The sequence below is a fragment of the Oryza brachyantha genome, chromosome 1, assembly GCF_000231095.2.
Source record: "Oryza brachyantha chromosome 1, ObraRS2, whole genome shotgun sequence".
NCBI lineage: Eukaryota > Viridiplantae > Streptophyta > Magnoliopsida > Poales > Poaceae > Oryza > Oryza brachyantha.
This window is the reverse complement of record NC_023163.2, coordinates 2,715,497-2,734,677: the sequence shown is the minus strand read 5'-3', so window position 1 is coordinate 2,734,677 and position 19,181 is coordinate 2,715,497. Positions and strand designations below refer to the sequence as shown.

The 19,181-nt window shown below is 40.8% G+C and overlaps 5 protein-coding genes, 1 non-coding gene and 1 pseudogene across 7 annotated transcripts; 4 read left to right on the top strand and 3 right to left on the bottom strand.

Annotated features, from left to right (window-relative positions):
• The first annotated feature begins 2,246 nt into the window (after nucleotides 1-2,246).
• On the top strand, nucleotides 2,247-3,965 carry LOC102710628 (uncharacterized protein At2g34160-like). Its single transcript, XM_006643752.3, has 5 exons — nucleotides 2,247-2,422; nucleotides 2,537-2,585; nucleotides 3,297-3,359; nucleotides 3,501-3,565; nucleotides 3,685-3,965. Exons 1-5 carry the CDS (start codon nucleotides 2,252-2,254, stop codon nucleotides 3,778-3,780), a joined length of 444 nt encoding a protein of 147 aa, XP_006643815.1. The 5' UTR covers nucleotides 2,247-2,251; the 3' UTR covers nucleotides 3,781-3,965.
• A 291-nt stretch (nucleotides 3,966-4,256) lies between these two features.
• On the top strand, nucleotides 4,257-5,810 carry LOC102708202 (DCC family protein At1g52590, chloroplastic). Of its 2 annotated transcripts, none has more exons than XM_040522104.1 (5): nucleotides 4,257-4,628; nucleotides 4,821-4,878; nucleotides 4,973-5,071; nucleotides 5,171-5,263; nucleotides 5,442-5,810. In XM_040522104.1, the coding sequence occupies exons 1-5, from the start codon at nucleotides 4,370-4,372 to the stop codon at nucleotides 5,530-5,532; spliced, it is 600 nt and encodes a 199-aa protein (XP_040378038.1). In that variant the 5' UTR covers nucleotides 4,257-4,369; the 3' UTR covers nucleotides 5,533-5,810. The 2 variants fall into 2 exon arrangements, with proteins under 2 accessions (XP_040378038.1, XP_040378036.1); XM_040522102.1 differs by having other exon boundaries at nucleotides 4,964-5,071; nucleotides 5,442-5,809.
• A 685-nt stretch (nucleotides 5,811-6,495) lies between these two features.
• On the top strand, nucleotides 6,496-8,357 carry LOC121053865 (annotated as a pseudogene).
• Nucleotides 8,358-9,231: 874 nt separating this feature from the next.
• Nucleotides 9,232-10,020, bottom strand: LOC102707635 (embryo-specific protein ATS3A-like). Its single transcript, XM_015839989.2, has one exon. The coding sequence runs from the start codon at nucleotides 9,981-9,983 to the stop codon at nucleotides 9,411-9,413; it is 573 nt and encodes a 190-aa protein (XP_015695475.2). The 5' UTR covers nucleotides 9,984-10,020; the 3' UTR covers nucleotides 9,232-9,410.
• Nucleotides 10,021-11,516: 1,496 nt separating this feature from the next.
• TRNAP-AGG lies at nucleotides 11,517-11,588 on the bottom strand. The gene has a single exon. It is a non-coding gene; the product is annotated as a tRNA-Pro (tRNA).
• A 1,272-nt stretch (nucleotides 11,589-12,860) lies between these two features.
• LOC102707359 (peroxidase 25) lies at nucleotides 12,861-15,339 on the bottom strand. The gene is made up of 4 exons (XM_040522097.1): nucleotides 14,681-15,339; nucleotides 14,313-14,492; nucleotides 14,017-14,179; nucleotides 12,861-13,564 (listed from the first exon to the last, which is right to left on the bottom strand). Exons 1-4 carry the CDS (start codon nucleotides 14,894-14,896, stop codon nucleotides 13,143-13,145), a joined length of 981 nt encoding a protein of 326 aa, XP_040378031.1. The 5' UTR covers nucleotides 14,897-15,339; the 3' UTR covers nucleotides 12,861-13,142.
• Nucleotides 15,340-17,310: 1,971 nt separating this feature from the next.
• Nucleotides 17,311-18,890, top strand: LOC102707080 (phospholipase D alpha 1-like). The gene is made up of 2 exons (XM_006645483.2): nucleotides 17,311-17,359; nucleotides 18,403-18,890. The coding sequence occupies exons 1-2, from the start codon at nucleotides 17,311-17,313 to the stop codon at nucleotides 18,888-18,890; spliced, it is 537 nt and encodes a 178-aa protein (XP_006645546.2).
• The last annotated feature ends 291 nt before the right edge of the window (nucleotides 18,891-19,181 follow it).

Below are 19,181 nucleotides of genomic sequence, written 5' to 3'. Positions count from 1 at the left end.
TCCAGTATTGACTTTTAAATCGCTAAGAATACGCATATAAAAATTATATTCATAAATTATTTTTTGTTTGCAAATATACCGAAGCCAAACAATCACCCCCGCTCGCACCAAAGTGAGCAAGTTCATTGGCTGCTAGGTTACAAACACGGGAACGACTAATTACCCTAAATTCAATAAAATTGCAACAGTGAAGAAATTTTACCTCTCTAACAAGGGTGCCAATAGGCGACATATCAAATGTTGGCTGGAGAGTGCAAGTTCAAAATTTGTAGCATATGTTTCAATTAAATTATTAAAATCCGACTCAGACATGCATCCGAAGTGAACTTCAGAGCATGCAAGCATGACACCAGTTTTGCTTTTGCATGGAACGGTGAACCCACGAGGATAATGTGTCCTAATTGTGCACCACAAACGGGCCGTTTGAGTCCTTGGCAATAAAACCCCCATCCACAAGTTTGCACATAAAAAATGGTTTTGGCTGAACAAAAGTGTCTTGTAGTCTTTTTACAACATCATCCTTTGCTTCTGCATATGCTTATAAGCTAAATTTTCAACCTTAAAATTGAAGTAAATTTTAGGATTTTTTATAACATAATTTATTTTTCCAATGTTGGCTTTAGATCGCTAAGAACACGTATATAATACTTTTATTTACAAAATTTTTTTATTTATAAATATGTCATTTGATATTTTTTCTAAATAAGCCAAACAATCACCCATATGCCTGGCCGAAAACATAGAGTTAGATTTAGGTGATTAGTCATGAAGCCATAACTATTTAAAATACATGGTGAGAGTGTCCTGTGTTTTACATATAAACTCAATGAAGGGAACCTGCCTCTTGAAAACAGATAGAGCAAAAGGTAACAAAACAATATATTTGATATGGATTACTGATGATCTGGATGACATTAGAGAAAATATAGCCACCACATTGAGACTGGAGTGTTAGAAATGCCAAGACGAATGAGACGGTGCAGAGATTAGTGTGGGTGCCATGAATGGCGGAAAGCCGGAAACGGTTTGGACGAAACCAGTAAACCCCTTACTCAAGTAACTCAACACGTCATTAACACACTACTATGAGGTATGTTGCGTGGTGCTCATAGCATCATTCAACAGCGCATGGTATGAGAACTACTTTTACACGAATAGTCTTATTTATGTACTCTAATAATAAGTTAATAACAAGTCCATAATAAATACCACTGCTACAATAAAATTTTGTGTTTGGTTAGGGGGTCCAAATTGGCCTTCTCAACCATTTGGCTCTTATTATTCACCCCTATCTTTTGTTTTTACTTATATAGCTAAAATTTAAATTTTTAAATTTTTTAAGTTGATTTTGGAGTTTTTTTTATCGATCCGGTCACTGATGTTGGATGATAACATAAAAGAATGCACGTAAGTCAAAAATCCCATACACGCACTCCCTCTCTAGTCCCCCCATGTATTGTACGCGTATTTAATAGAAGAATAAAGAGTCAAACATTTAATCAATAGCAACAGTGAAATTTTAGATGCAAAATTTATACTATTGAAGTTATGCCGGTAAACCTTTGAGACGGACGGTACTGTGTGATTACGCTCAAACGAAACAGGCCAAACAAATGCTCTTACGAGGGACGTTGATCCTGCAGGCCGGTCTAAAGCGTGTATAGTACACGTATATACACGTATATATACACAGGCCTATAAACTTTATACATATAAACTTTAACACTTTATACGTATAAATTTTATAAATACAAACTCTTCCCTACAAAAATCAAATAAATACATATATTCTGTATATATAAAATATTATAGATATAAACTTAATACATGGAAATCTTCGTATATATTTATACATAATAATATTTACATATATAGATTTTATATACAAACTTTATACCATAAAGCAAAAAAAAAATTGGACCTGTTCGCGTGCGCACGCACTAATTAGCCTTTTCGGACCCAACCGGCTGCATCTCGTGGGCCTCGAAGGGCCGAAAAGAAAGAACCCGTAGCCGGCCCATTCAAGGCCCACAAAGCCCAGTGTCAGTAGGGTTACGACGAGCGAACGGGCCGGGGCGGGAGCCCTCCGGTCTCGCGCATTGTCCGCTCCTCCTCCTCCTCCTCCTCCCCCCGACGCATCTCTCGTCTCCCTGCCGGCTGTACGGCGTAACCCGAGGAGGAAGAAGCCGAGCCGCACAAGCCACCACCACCGATCTGGTCGCGGCGCGCGCGGGGGGAGCTAGCAGCAGCGATGGCGGTGGAGGAGGTCACCGAGGGCGTGAGGAACCTCACCGTGGAGGGGGACGCCGCCGGGGCGGCGGCGGGTGAGGGGGCTGTGAGGAGGGCGGCCGGGAGCAGCAGCAACCGCATCCAGGTGTCCAACACGAAGAAGCCCCTCTTCTTCTATGTCAACCTCGCCAAGGTAGTGTCTCCTCCTCGTCTCGGCCTGCCTCCTCTCCGGCTCGCCGCCCATCTGGCTGCGCGGTTTGTCCACTGACTGATTGGTTGCCCCCCGTTTCGTGGTTTCGTCTTGCAGAGGTACATGCAGCAGCACGGCGATGTCGAGCTCTCGGCTCTCGGGATGGGTGCGTCCCTCGTACTCTTCATCCTAGGCCTCGATTTGGCGTAAATTCGTGGGGGCTTTGGGGTAATAGGAATGGCTGTTGTGAGTTAATTCAATCTACAAGTTTTTGGATTGTGAGAGAATGACAACGATGCAAGGGTTTACTGTTTAGATGTGCAATTGCTCTGATGTTTCATGATTTATATTTATTTTGGATCCCAATCTATCTAGTCATCTATTAAAGCCAAGCATTTTCCCATATGGGTCTGCGTTCAAAGTAATCTTAATGTTTGAGCCATGGGATATACCAGTTTACGATACAGTGTGTGCAGTTGGTTTTTGAAGACTTAAACTGGTGCTCTTTTCTTTTGTAGCATAGATATGTAGGAGTACCTCTGTTTCAGGTTACTAGTTAGAAGATGTTTTGGTTTTTCCAAGATTTATATGGGCACTAATGAATCTCGATATATACATATTAGTTTAAAGATGAATTAGGGAAAACCAAAACATCTTATAACCTCAAACGGAGGGATTACATAATAACCACATATGTAATGAGTCATGACACCCTTTCAGCACTCTACATTATATTTTTTGCTTTTGGTTGAGTAAAGCTGTTTATTGTGTTCTTCAAAACAGAAGGTATTTAGGAATGTTTATAGTTTACTGCTTAGATTAGTGCTGATTTATCTGTAGGCAGTACTACTAACCAGGTTGTTTGATTTGCTTGCAGCCATTGCAACAGTTGTGACCGTTGCGGAGATTCTTAAGAACAACGGGTTTGCCGTTGAAAAGAGTAAGAAATTATTTCCTTGCAGAATTGTACTGTTTATCTTTTTTCTCATTATCTGTTTCACATTACTGCTGCGGGCATCCAGTCATCCACATTATTCATTGTTCTGTACTGAATTTTCTCTTTTCATCTTCGCCTGTGTAGAGATTAGAACGTCTACAGTGGAAATAAACGATGAATCAAGAGTTCGCCCGCTCCAAAAGGCTAAGGTTAAACTTTTGTTGCCATTTTTTCTTTTGTTGAAGATTGCCTGTTCTTAATATGTAATTTCTTTCTCTGACGCTCTTTTAATCTAAACCTGAACTGATTTAGAGCTTGTTTAATACAGATTGAGATAGTTTTAGGAAAGAGCGAGAAATTTGACGAGCTGATGGCTGCCGCAGCGGAAGAGAGGGAAGCTGCCGAAGCTGAGGAGCAGGCCTGATTGAGTAGTAGGAATGACCGTCGCCGTGTGTTTTGTTTCTGTTGTTTAATACTGCATGCATTAGAGATGGCATGCTTTCTTGTTCAACTTATGTTTTTCTTATGGCCGTGTGTGTAAACTCAGTACTGATGAGTTTTGGGTGTAAACTCAGTCTGTTTGCAATTGAGACAACTTCTCCATCTCCATTTATTTCTTCGGCTATGATTTCCTTACTGGATGTGCCTTTTGGGTGATTGTCTTATTTTTGGATGATGCTAGTACTGATGAGTTTGGATACAATTACAAACATTTGTGATGCTACCAAGTGCTGCTGCCCTGATGAAAATTTGTTTATGCATACAAAATTTTGGTACAAAATAAACACCACTAGCTCTTGCTGTAGTAAAAACATGCAGTTGCTGTCAGGGTTTGTTAAAAATCCCAGTTTTTCATGCCAATTTATCAGCTGCTTGGATGTGCCACGTAGCAGGAGGTGCACCAGGTGTCTGACGAGGCTGCAACTCTCCAAAGTTCACCGGAGCACTGGGCATCACACCAGTTGCAGGTCGTAGCGCATCAGCAGCAACTCAACTGAGCTGAGGCGAGGAGTATGGCGACCGTCGTCTGCTGCTACCGCTCGCTCTCCGGCCCGCCGCTCCACCGCCGGCGCGTCGTGCTGCCGCCGCCGCCGCCGGCGCAGCTGCGAACTGCAGCGGGCGGAGGGCAGCAGCAGCGGCGGCGGAGGCCGAGCTTGCAGTTGCAGGTGGCTGCGACGGCGGCCGGCGGCGGGCGGGCGGAGTCCGTGAAGGAGGCCACCGACGCCGAGTTCTTCCGGCCGGCCGACACCAGGCCCATCATGCTCTTCGACGGTGCGTGCTGTACTGAAACCCTCCTCCCCTTCCTCGGTCTCTTCCATTACTTGCTTCTTGGTACCACATCTCCAGCAATTTGCGATTAGAAAAAAAATTAAATTTGTGAGCCAGTTGATCGCAAGCAAGATCGATTCTTGGCAGTAGCCTGTAGCATGTAATCATCTACTGATCTCTGTGTGTTTGATGCAGGCGTGTGCAACCTCTGCAACGGCGGCGTCCGGTTCGTGCGGGAGCATGATCCCAACAGGTCCGGCCTTGTTTCTGGCTTGTGATCGTGCAACTGATTGCAAAGAATCTGCCATTCAGTAGCTGATTAATTTTCTGACGAACAGAAGCATCAGGTATATTCCGCTGCAGAGCGAGTCCGGGAGGAAGCTCCTGCAGAGGTCAGGGCGAGCCCCTGATGACATCTCCAGTGTTGTTCTTGTCGAGAAGGACAGGTAGCCAGCTACTACATTCTCAAACACTTGTATAGGAGTTAAAAAACACAGTGGTAATCGATCAACATTTGAATTCAAGTGCTAAATTTTGCTGCACAGGTCCTACATCAAGTCTGAAGCAGTGTTGAGGATAATGGAGTATCTCAACCTGCCTTTCCCTCAGCTAGCCACTTTCCTCAAGGTTGTCCCTCTGTAAGTATGCTATCTTTCTCGCTCACCTCAATTTGCACGCGACATGGCATGCCAAGTGATATTTGTTAATCCATTTTACAGTGGTCTTGTTCGGGCTGATTCTGTAATTTTTTATTCGAGATGTTTTTTACATGTAAGGTGATGCAATTCATTCATACTCATTATGTCACGTTGCTAGGTTCCTGAGGGACTTCGCGTACGACAATGTTGCAGACAACCGGTACACAGTATTTGGCCGCTCTGAGTCGGAGTCATGTGAGATATTGTAAAATGCCAGTCACAACCCATCAATACCTTATTTATACGACACACATTAGGAGTTTGTAGACCATGAGAATATGAGATAACATGAACAATCAAAAGATGAATGTAATCAAACTTAGTGTGGTTTACAAGGCCATCATCTAAGAAAGAATTGTACTGCTCCTTAGCAGTATGTCTAAAGATGATAGCAGTGTGGAGCATTAGCTGTCAAGGCTTTGAAAAGTCTACTTTCGGTACCACCCATCCCTCAATGGTTCCCTGTGCATTTAAAATAGTAGCATTTGCTGGGGCGGTATGGTTTTCCCATGAGAGGTTAATATTACTGAGATAGATGCCTTGGCAATGCACACTTTGACTGCATAATATCTTGATGGCCTCTTTCTCAGAGGATGTCCCATGGATATTGATAAATCTCGCGTCAGTTATGGCCACACCACCATCCTACAAGCATAATCAGAGTTAGGTATATTTCATCCTTATTTTTTCTATGGTATGAATTTACCAAGTGGGTGATCAATTTGATGTGAGTTTAGTCACCTTTACTGGACAATTGCCCTGGGGACAATAGAACTGGTCGATGACAATAGGATTTTGCACTGCTGTCATGTTGAGGTTTTCAAAAATGAACCCCGTTGCTTGACCCTTTCCACCCTTCATCCAATAACTTCACATATTAGGGGTAATTACTATTTCCTATTGTGTAAAGTGAAAACGTGTACATGGTAATATGCATGCAAGTAAAAATGCATGCATATTGCATATATGAGCAATATGAATATGCGCTGCTTTTTCTTACCTGCCATGATTTGATCCTCACACCATTCATTGTTCCAAAAAAGCTACAGTGCGATACTACAATTCGTTCCACCAGTGCCTTTTCATTTTGTCCAAGGCTTCCCACGCTAGATATGATCAGCTAGTTAGTCCAATGTGTTGCTAAGAAGAATATGATCAGTACTTATCCAGCACAACCCTGCATATACATGGTTGTGCATCTGTAAATTGTACCTGATGCCGTGACCAGGCCCACATCTGGTGTCAGTGATGTTAACATCGGTGGTGTGCGATAGCATTGACACGCAGTCATCTCCTGCACTTGTCCATGTTAGTGCATACACACATTTGAGGCTATCATCCATTCATTTCAGTGGTTTATGTTGATGGTATGCAAATAATACGCACGGCGATATCTATGAGAGGATGTTTTTACCACTTTGGATAGAACAATTGGAGATGTACACATGGTCAGAAATTGCCATGGTTATGCCGTCCGTGTTGGGGCTATCACCTGGCGCATTTATGGAGACATTGTACACATGTACCTGGCTACACCTGAACAAGATCATGTGCTTGATTGGGCTATTCGTCAGATGTATATTCCTCACTGATAGATTGTTACACTGAGCAAAGGCCAGGAGCTGATATACATAGATACATGCATGAGTAACCCATACAGAACAGTGTCTACATGACTAGTTTCAGACAGGCTTAAGGAGGTGTAGTGTGTACTTACCGTAGGCCGATTGATGCATTTCTGTCAGAACAAAAGACATGAGATTGCTTACAAGGAAATACATGAAGAAAGTACTGTTATTTGTTGAAGTCTACCTTTTGGGTATAACAAGTCCACCAGATGGCTCCTTTGCCATCAATCTGTCCATTTCCTTCTAATGTCAAGTTATCGACACTGTAGAAGGTTATCAGGTTGTCCTGTTCTGATGTCCAAATGTAGTTTGGTGCCACAATGTTACCATCCACCTGCACGATGTCAATTCAGAATTCATGCTACAGCAAAATATTATGTTGGCTTAAAAAAGGCTTCTTATGTGATATCTCAGACCAGTTGAGGGTCATTAAATATGTAGATTACCTGTATCATTATTGGTGACTTGCAGGAACCACTGAATGTAACTTGCTTCAACAAGAATGTCCTTCCTCCAGGAATGATCAAGATCGGCCAGCCATCATCGTTGCAAGTCTGTTCCCATGCCGCCAGAAACGCCTTCTCGGCAGAGAAGATGCATGAAAAGGTAATGAATCCAAGAAGCACTGCAGTTTAGGTAAAGCAACCAGCTTGGTAATTCAGAATCTTTGGGTTTATTCTTATTCTGTTACCTGTGTATCATCTGACTTGCCATCCCCAGCGGCATTAAAGTCCAAGACATTGTGTGATGGCCGTTTCAGTGCTTCTGACCGAACTGATCGAAGGGCCAACACTAGCAAGAACACAAAGGTATATTTTGATACAATCCAAGTGCTCTGCTATTCAAAAGTTTGTCAGGCAAGAAACGTAGTTGATAAGAATTTCAGAATAAATCTTCAGATAAGTTTAAACCTGATGAACAGTGGTAGATAGAACGAGACTTACCATGGTTCACGGTTCTAATCCTTACTTTGATTGAAACAAACACTCTGAATCCTGACTTTGATTGAGGACAAGCTTTGGATGAACTCTAAGCACAGGACTAGGAAATGATAAGATGCACACTCTCCTTCCAGTTCATATATAAATACAACCCCAGCACCTGTTGAACAACTGTGGATGACTCGTGTCATTAACTGCTATGATTCTATCGAGATATGAAATCTGCATCTTAGTAATGTAGTGAGAATCCCATTGATGTAGTTGCTAAGTTTGATGCTGCTATTCTGCTCAAGTCCAGAAAAGCATTTATACACTCCATTCCCAGCATACACTGATCTTGCTAGCATTTATACGCTCCTGTGATTTGAGCATATGCGAGAATGAAATCAATTTCATGATGCATTAATTGTGAGCATTAACATTGTTCTATTTACCTGCCATTTATAGATATTTCCAAAAGATTCACTGTGCTATTTGTGGATTGAGCTAAAAACTCGCCTCTTTTTTTTTCTTTTCTGGAATGAGCTAAAAGCTCATCTTTTTGTGGCAGTGGGAGATTTTCTCTAATCATGTCCTAGGATCAGGGTTTACAAAACCGACGAAAACCGACTTTTCGAACCTGATCGATAACACAATGCACTTGGTTTTCTAGTCAAGTTAAAAAAAATATCAAACTGGATTTTAGAACTTGATATCATTTGTATGGATTTCATTGGTTTATCGATGGTTTTCATGGAATCCAGAGATACCACTAGTGAGAGGTTTTTCTTGATCCGGTATCAGGATTGTGAACCCTGACCATGATAGCCCCAACACGTCCCTCCCGTTATAAGGTTCCCTTCTTTAGCCATTGTCATCGTCTTCTTCCTTGACTCCGGTAACAGATAGGTCAACCTGAACCATGATCTGGGATTGGAAACTGAAACAGAACCATGATTTGGGATTGCAAATTGAAACAGATAAATGATAGATACAAATCATTTAGCTGCTTCAATGGATTAAAAAAAAAGTTCAAAACTTTCCATTTGAAAGGAATATCTGCCCATGATAAACGCACAGCGATAAATTTGATTGTTTGACACTTCCCTTTCTTAGCTGCCAAATTGTTTATGTTGACACTCCTAAATGACCGTATAAATACCCATATGAGTCAATGACATTGAGCCATGATATCAAATAATCAAATCTTAATCTTAGAACTCAATCTTAGAAGTGTCAAAAGTAGGTCATGATATCAGATAATCAAATCTCGATCTTGAATTCTCGATATCAATCAAATCTCAATCTTGGAAGTGTCAAAAGGACTCCATGCAATAGTAGGGGAGGGGACATGTGCCGATTAACAAATTCACGGATCGGATCAGAGCAGGATCAGATCTGTTCATATTATTGAAGATTAACTTCTGGATTATCACAGACGCATTGAATCATACAATACATACACGTGGTAACACATCATGGACATCCCATTAATCCAATCGGTAAATGGCGTGCTCGTGGTGATCGGACCGGCCATGATCATCTCGCCGGCGACGTCGCCACGGCGAGGCGGGGGCAGCGGTTGAGGCCGTACCAGACGGCGTTGGGGAGGGGGTCGCCGTAGTAGAAGGTGGAGGGGGTGCCGGAGGTGGGCTCGTAGACCCTGACCCACTGCGGCGTCCACCCGTCGCGGCCGGAGCGGCGGAGGTAGAGGTAGCAGACGCCGTAGCCGCAGGGGCCCCCCACGCGGAACGTGTCGGTGGCGCACCGCTCGAACGACGACGGCGACCCGGCCGCCAGGCTCGCGGCGTACACCTCGTTGCGGTAGGCGTCCCCGAACGCGAGGCTGACCGCGTCCGACGTGCGCCGCGGCGACGCGCAGCTCGTCTTGATCTGCACCGTGTACCAGCACGTCCGCGCCGCCTCCGCCGCGCCGCCGCCGTCCGCTTCGGCTTCGGCGGCGGTGGCGAAGGAAGGCAGGAGTATTTCGGCTGGCTGAGGCTGGGAGGACAACGTCGTGGCGGAGGCGAGGCAGGAGGAGAGGGCGGCGAGGGCGATCAGGGCGAGGCGGTGGTGCGGTGGCGGTGGTGGCCCGCTGCGACGGCGAGCCATGGCGAGGTAGATGGCGACTGTGAGGTCACTGGACCGGACAACTGGACAAGTTGCGGAATACTTACTATTTGTCTTATTTAAAAATTTAGTATAAATATAAAAAATACCTCTTTGTTTTATTTAAAAATTTAATATAAATATAAAAAATAGCAAGTTAGGCTTAAAATTCTTTTGATAATAAAGTAAGTTACAAACAAAATAAATGATATTTTAATATATTCTTAAATTAAGATAAATGATCAAACATTAAAAAATTTACGTTACGAAATGGATAGAGTACTTATGTATTCATATTCATGCATCGTCATTTCGGAAGCTCAAGCGGAGGGTTGTTGGGTTTGGATTTTATTCGAGTAAACTTCATCAAACCAACGGACATTACTCGTGTTTTTAGACAGATTATTTATCCTTTTTTTTCTGTGCAAGCTTTTTAAATGGCTAAATGTTGTATTTTAAAAAAACATATAAGTTAATCATTTCATATTTCTAAAGTAAATTAGTAAGTAATTTTATTATTTATATAATACAATAACTATTAAAAATCAGATATTTCTTTATCTTTCATCTTTATTTAACAAAAGAATACATTTTCTTATGTCACACAATTTTTTACCACCAGTATTATGGCCGTGGGGGTCTCATGATACCATACTTCTAACTAAAGGAGCATTTTTATATTTTACTAATATACCATCAAGTTTGAATTAGTTAGTGTTTGTGACGGTTAAACTCTTGAATCATAATAATTGGGTTTATATGCAACGTGCTTAACTCTCTTTAATTTTATTTAACTTAATATATAAGTGTATGCATTTTTTTGAAATTGTTATTTTTATTTATTGAGATTGACGCGGCCAGGGAGGCAGCAGATATTTTTCTCCCTGTTTAATTATGTACTGCAGATATGTTTTTTTTTTTAAAAAAATAAAGAAACATATTGGAGGACGGGGAGTGAGGTGGCCGACAGTGGGCCCGCTAGACGACGTGTACGTACTTACTGAGTGCAACGCGGAGTGTGCGTGTTTGTCAAATGCAGGAGGGACAGGTTCGTGGGGGCGTGGTCGTGCGTAATCCACGAGTAATAGCGTCATTCTCCCCAATTAAGTATCACTAGTCCACTAGATAAGCACACCCCATGATTGATTGTTGTAGAATTATTGCTCGATCCGATCAAAAATAATTGTTGTTTAAAGAAAAGGTTTAGCTCAAAATTTTAAATTGTATTGAAAATTTTTTATAATAGATTTATAAAACTAAATAAGTTTATGATATTATGATATTTCCTTTCGAGAAAAATATAGATATATTATTTGTTTTGTATTTAAACTAAGTATTTAAGGAAATATTTGATTGAAGAATTTTAGAAATTTGATTAAATATTATCAATATTATATATATAGGAAAATTATATATCTATATATATAGAAATGATGTAGGGAAATAAGCAATAAAGGTGAGATATGCGGTAGAAACGGTGCAGGGAAACACTAGTTAAAAAGGTAGAGTCAGCAAAAGAAAATCAACCAAAGCTATGGGGCATTCCGAGAATTGAACTCGGGACCTCTCGCACCCTAAGCGAGAATCATACCACTAGACCAAATGCCCTTGGGTGACATCATCATGACAGCAGCAAATAACATTCACACTGATTGGATGGATTATCCAACCAAACTGACAGAGACATGTCGCCTGTGCCAAATGCCGGCACTCCTATCCTTTTCGGGGGGAGGTGGCGGAGTAAATTTTGGAGCTTAGATTGAGTAAATTTTTAAGAGAGGTGTCACGTTAAATGTTTGATCGGATGTTGAAAGAGGTTTTGAACACGAATAAAAAAACGAATTTCACGGCTAGCCTAGAAACTGCGAGACGAATCTTTTGAGCCTAATTAATCCGTCATTAGCACATGTTGGTACTGTAGCACTTATGGCTAATCATAGACTAATTAGGCTCAAAATATTCGTCTCAAGATTTCTTACATAACTATTCAATTAGTTTTTTGGTTCATCTATGTTTAATGATTTATTTAGGTGTCCAAAAATTCAATGTGATGTTTTTGGAAAAAAAATTTAGGAACTAAACAATGCCTAACTGTGTGTCGCCTCCATTACCCACCAAATGATTGATGCATTATTCATAGTAGGATCTAGGGGTTGTTTAGATAGCTCCATGTTTTAGACACTAATTTGAAATATTAAATATAGACTAATAAAAACACTAATTTCATAAATGAGTGGTAATCCACGGGACGATTTTTTTAAACCTAATTAATTCATAATTAGAGCATGTTTACTGTAGTATCACATATGCTAATCATGGACTAATTAGGCTTAATAGATTCGTCTCGCGAATTAGTCCAAGATTATGGATGAATTTATTAATAGTCTACGTTTACTATTTATAATAGGTATGCAAACATTCGATGGGACAATGGGCTAAACTTTAACCCCCTGTCCCAAAATATCTGATGCTTAATTACCGTGAGTTCAACCTGAATTACATGCTACCCAATCGTGAGTGCATACTAACCAAGTACAACACACATATTACATGGTACCCAATCCATCCTAAAATAATCCAACTTCTAAAAATAAATATAAATACCAATTTATCTAAATTCATACTCACAAAGTTGAAATTTTTGGACAGATGGTGTAAGCCTTAGCATGCAGAGATGAAGTGTTGGAATGCATTGCATGCATGTTTTAATATATTTCCTATGTTTTATATTATAAAATTTTTTAATATTGTCTAAATTTATCCGTGTGTGCTGATGAATTTAGACACATATACAAAACATATATATTAATATATAGATAAATCTAGTTATATTTAGAAAATCTTATAATATAAAATAAAGTAAGCATATATAGCATGCTGGTGAGTCGGTTGATGAAAATCTCCGGACTGAGAATATTTTTTATTTTTTAAACCTTTTTAATAAATTATTTTATTATTAAACCTCGAGAGAAACTATTTTTATCGGATAAACCTTTCGGTCACGTCAGTGTGGGTGATGTGGCAAATCAAACAACAATGGTGTTACGAGTATTGGTGGCGTGACCAAAAGATTCATCTAGTGAAAATAGTTTCTCTCGAAGTTTAATAATAAAATTATTTATTAAAAAATTAAAAAAAATCCTGGACTTGGCTAGTGTACACCTAGTTGATCTTGGAGCACCTTCTCCTGATCTCGCCTTGGCTGCCGGTCTTGACGGAGATGCTGCTCATCCTGACCATGGCCTTGGGGAACTCGTAGCTGAACCGGAGGCCGAAGAGGCCCCGGACGTTGCCGGCGTAGTTCTGCACGGCGGCCTGCGTGGCGGCGTCGCCCCAGAGCCGCTGGTCGGATTCCAGCACGGCGGCGCCGTCCCTGACGTTCTTGAAGAAGGTCACGTCGAACGCGCCGGGGCTGCCCAGGTCCAGCGCCACCCGCCGGGAGCCGTCGCCGGCCGGCGGGCACAGCGCCCGCAGCTGCGGCAGCGCCGACGGGCTGATCGTCGGGTCCGCGTTGCCCGCCGCCGTGAAGTTGTAGAGGCGGTACCGGAAGAAGATGCAGTTCGTCTGCCCGATGGTGTGAGCTCCTACAAATATATTCGTAGGCTTACATGGTTAGCGGCAGAATAAAACTTTTATATACATGCTATTAGCGATTTAAAAATAAAAGCTACAAAACTAAATACGATGAAAAAAAAACTCAATCAATTCTAAATTTAAGGTTAAAAATTCAAATTTTGGTTTATAAGCATAAGTAAAAACAAAGATAAAAACAAAGAAATCATAGTGTTAATTCACTACTCTCGACAATGGTGTGTATTCAATATGATAGGCAAGCAGGGGCGGATTTGCCATGCAGGCAGCGGGGGCTCAAGCCCTCGCTATCCCATTAAAGCTATTAAAGCCCCTAAGAAGACTCCATTAAAATTTTATGGCAAAGATCAATAGAAGGTGAGGCTAAAACTCTCTAGCTAATTTAGACCCTTCTAATATTACTGGATAGATCCGCCACTGTAGGCAAGAATGGAGGAAGATTTACCAACTAGTGTCACGAGATCACGGTCCGTCAGGCCTTGATCTCCAAACTTTTGCCTCTGAACAGACAGAGGATCAGCAGGAGATGGCAACGATTTGGCATCTGAAGCTGACGAAATTCTTCCATCTCTTCGTCCCAGCGGTACCGACCAGCTTGGCCCACCGGTCTTGCAGAAACCACAAAGCGAAAAAATTCAGTTACTATCCTCTGAATGATCAACAAAATAATGAACATTTCTCAGCAAGAATTCAGCACAGGAGCTGACATGAAAAATGGGGTGTGCTGCCATAGTTACTCACCAGACCAACGGCATCTCGTGCAGCGAGAGCCAATATATCAGCACATGACACTATCCCAGGGCATAAGGCTTCCAACTGAGACTTGGCATCATCTATCACTTCAAACCCCCTGAGACCAAAATTCTGTGGTGCAGTCTTCTCAGAGGATGCACCTGAAACCAGAACTGAGGCATCACATCCCTACAAAGCAAGCAGAAACAAATGTCAGATATAAAGGCATTAAAAAGAGCCTGTGAGGTTCTTCAGTTCCTATTGGTGAACTCTTATGTACAGTTAACAGGAGCCATATTACAGCTTGTCAAACAAGAAAAATATATAGGTCAGTAGGAACATCGAGAAGAAGTGGCTATTGAGGGAAGAAAACTAACTTGAACAAAACAGTCATGGAAATGTAGCCTGAGCAAGCCTGGAGCAACTGTGGCATCATTGTTGTAATACTTTTGGACGGTGGATCTGACTATGTCCTCAGCATCAGGACAGTTATTGTCATAAAACCCTATCTGCAATCCTTGACTATGGACCAGAGAACTTCTCAACAAAGCACTGAATAAAAAGAAAAGGGCTGCCATTGCTGATGCTGCCATGGTCTCAATAGGAGTAATCAAAGAACTTCTCTAACTGTGGCAACCCTGTGGCCTTGTTGTTCATTATATAGGGGCTCTCAGCTTCTGATATCCACGGATTGTTCAGTGTGTTTTTGCAAATCTTAGTGGAGTAGCAAGTGGATCATGCACTACTGAAATATGTGGGTTACAGCTAGCATATCAATCTGAATGTATATTTTATATTTTATCTGATCATCAAATTGCACGGGAATTACAGTGACAAATTGGAGTCTTTTTGTATGAATCGCATGTGTTGCTTTCAGTCTTAGTTCCTCTGTGTAAGATGGCAGTGTTAGCTTTGCCTAGGAGTCACTCCCTCACAACACACGCGAGGAAGAAGAACAGTAGCAAAAACAATAGATGAACACACACAGGACACAGTGACAAACACTACCGGCAACGCACGCCTTCTTTTATTGAGATTTCACACACAGTGAGTTATCAACTGTCACTGATACACAGCTTAAGTAGCCTCGTGTACATGCATACAGCTTCAACGACTTAGCCGGGTCATGCGCATGCATCATCCATCTTCGCAAATCACACTCCAAGCCTCCAACATGCTCCACTCGTATGCATGCATGGAGCTACCGATTCCACCGCACACCACTTGCTGATCCTATAGTCTAGCTACCAACCTAAAGACTCACTCCTGCTAATACATACAGCACACGCACATGCTAATTTACTAGCTACTACCTCTCACCGAAATAAGTTTATTTTTCAGTTTTTAGATACAATATTTTGATTCTTCGTCTTATTTAAAAATTTTTTGCGATTGCTATTTTTATTGTTACTAGATGATAAAAATATGAATAATACATTATGTGTGACTAAATTATTTAAGTTTTTTACATTTTTTTAAATAAAATGAATGGTCAAAGCACTCGGCACAGAAATCGAAAAATAACGTTATTATGAGACGAAGGTAGTAGCTATTGCCTAACTACACTAACACACTAGTTTAGTACATGACTCAGGGTGAACAAATCACGTATGAAGCTAACTACATGCTAAGACACAAACCTTGTCAAGATTAGTGCTAACACTCCATCCTCCACTTATAGATATCCATGTTGCAACCAAGCCACACGCTCTACCACACATAGCAGCAGGACGCATGAACATACTTCTCCGAAATATTCATGCTTCGTGTAATGCAGACGGTAGTCTACATGATTATATCAACTCTTCACAGTTCTAGGATAGCATATTAGCATTGGTACTGAATTGCTGACGTCTCATAATTTGGCATTGTTTATCCATGATTTAAGTGTCTCATCACGGATGCCATAACCTGCGACGGGTTGTCAAAGTACTCATCCTAGATGAGGCCGAGCGACTTAGACCCATCACATATTCACATATAAGCCCTTACCAGTGACGGACCGTCTTTTACACATATAAGAGATATGCACAAGTCACCTCTAATGGGTAAATAGTAAACCCGTCATGGGTAACTTGTAAAACCCATCACAAGTGAGACCACGTACGTCTGACGAGCCATAATTACTGACCATTATAGATATGTTATCTGATGGGTGGTAGTTATAACCCATAATAGATAAGGAAAATTTTGAAATTTTGCAAACAATCTTGAACAGAGACATGCCCTATATAAATGTTGTATATCTTGGCAATATCTGAAACTTTATAAATAATAATGCTTTTATTTGAGATAGTTTATATCACCGAATATACATTATAAGTGATAGATATGTTTTGAAAACTAAATTTTCAAAATTTCCAAATGACCTCGGATGGAGACTCTAGATCTACAACTTTGTAGTTGATAATATTTTTATTTGAAATCATTTACACCATCAAATATACATTATGAGGTCAGATTTATTTTAAAAAAATAAAATGTCAATTTTTCAAATAATCTCAGATGAAGCAATGCCTCACATCAAATTTGTAGATATTGATGAAATCTATAACTTTGTGATTAAGTTTTTTTTTCATTTGAAATCATACAGAATATCAAATAAATGTTAAATAGTCAAATGAACAGAAACTCTATTGTGGTCAAGATGTACTCATGACGAGATGTTTAGTACGTGTTGTGTTGGAGTAGGTTTTGAGTTTGAACCCATGCGCCATATATATTTGGAATTGACTCAAAAAAATTATTGGTTTGGGGTTTGTGGCTCCTACTAGGTGGCCATGGAATGATGCTTAGTAAAAAAAATTCAAAGTAGATGTTTTTATTTTTTGTGCATCTAGAATTCAAAATTTGTGAAAATATTATTAGTGATGGCTCACAACTTTGAACAGTCAGAGATTACATGTTATCAATGATGAGTTGTCAATTATGACGCGTCAGAGACGTGTCATAAGTTATGATTTGTCACTGACGAAGGTTCTTATCTGTGATGAGACCTATACCTACGATGGGTTACACCCCGTCACAGATAAGGAGTTTTGGTGTAGTGGGTCATGGTATCGAGCCAATCTTTCTAAAATAAAAGACAATACTGCTTGAAATGCATTTTGATATTTTTTTCAAAGAAAAACACGTACTCTTCGTGTTTCATAACGTAAGACTTTTCTAGTCTTGTTTATATTTATATGGATGCTAATGAACCTATACATATATAAAAACTATATACATTCATCAATAAATAAATTTAGACCAGACTAGAAAGTTTCACAGTATGAAATAAAGGTGTGGTACTCATTGTTAAGAATGGTCTAGGACCGTGTGTGCAGCGGAAAGGCCACCTCGGTGTGGAGTTGTGCGCACTCATCGACAATGAATGGAAATTTGGCGGGCAGCGGGGCTGTTGAGCCCTAGCAGTATCGATGACTTCAGTGAGTTATAGAAGAGAGAGCACGGAGATGGGAGTGTTATTCCCTCTTGTAACTCTATTGTAAGGTTGCATGTTTCATATTACAGTACAATTTTGCATTGCTATGAAATTTGTTCTCATGTAAAACATGTTAGATGAGTTATAGAGGGTACCTACATAAATGCATCATAGAGCGTAAGTCAAGCTGACAATAAGTGGAATTCATTTTTTCCCTTCCTCTAAAAGTCTTAAAATACCAATGTTCTAAAAAAAGAAATGTTCCATGCTCACTTGTTCGGTTTCTATTTAATGTTGGTTCTCATTTCAAGAGAGAATGCCCTGTTCTCTGTGTGATTGTACCAGTACGGTACGTAGTTCCAACGATCAAGCTAGCAAATTCACCTCCGTACGGTTTTGTTTGTCAAAACTAGTAACTTCATTTCTTCCATTTTCAGTTGATGATGAGTACATCATACTACCCCTTCGTCCCTAAATGTTCGACGCTGTTAACTTTTTTATGCACATGACCATTCGTTTTATTCAAAAAATTTATAAATATTAATCATTTTTATATTATTTCATTTATTGTTAAGTATACTTTTATGCATATATATAGCTTTACATATTTAAAAAAAATTGAATAAGACGAATAGTCAAACGTGTATAAAAAAGTCAATTGCGTCAAACATTAAGGGACGGAGGGAATAGTTGGGTCTGCAAACATCAACCAGAGGTCAATGGCCGGCTCTAGGGACTCTGAGATCGCCATGGGTGGGTACCAGCCATACCATCTGGCAACCAGGCAGCCGGCCCAGGGCCAGATCCATGGCTTCCGGATGGCACTGTGGTACGAGCACCTGGGCATGCTAGATGACGTGTTCTGGCGCCCTGAGAGCCTGGAGTGTGTGCAGAAGGTGAACAGGATGGCAGAGAAGTACTGGGACATGTACTCCAGCGATGACCTCCAACAGGACCTCCCCGGCCACCTCCTCATTAAAGGACCCCAATTAGCATTTCGAACCGGAGCCCCTAATTTCTGGAGACGGTCCTGCAGCTACCCCATCGACATCGCCAGAGACGGCGTGGTGATGGAGCTGCCAGGAATGAAACACTTCCCTGACACACAAGCCCGCGTCCTCGGCACCAAGTCAGATTACCTGCCCTCCATCCTTACCTCTTAGAGGAAAATACTACATTATAGCCTTGTTTGACGCAGCCTCAACTAAGTCTCACTGGTTTTTCAAGCTCTAGAAATTCTTAGAGTTGAGCATTTGATAGATTAAGGCTATAAGGGTGGGATATTTTATTAGTAGTAATATTTTGGACCAAAGTAAGAGGGTTAAGACACTTAATCTACCAAGGTATTTTTTTATGTTAGAATACAGGAGTTGGAACCATGCCAAACATGACCAATTGGCCATAGTTAGTTGGCAAAAATGATCTAAATTAGTGGACTTGACATGTATGAAATT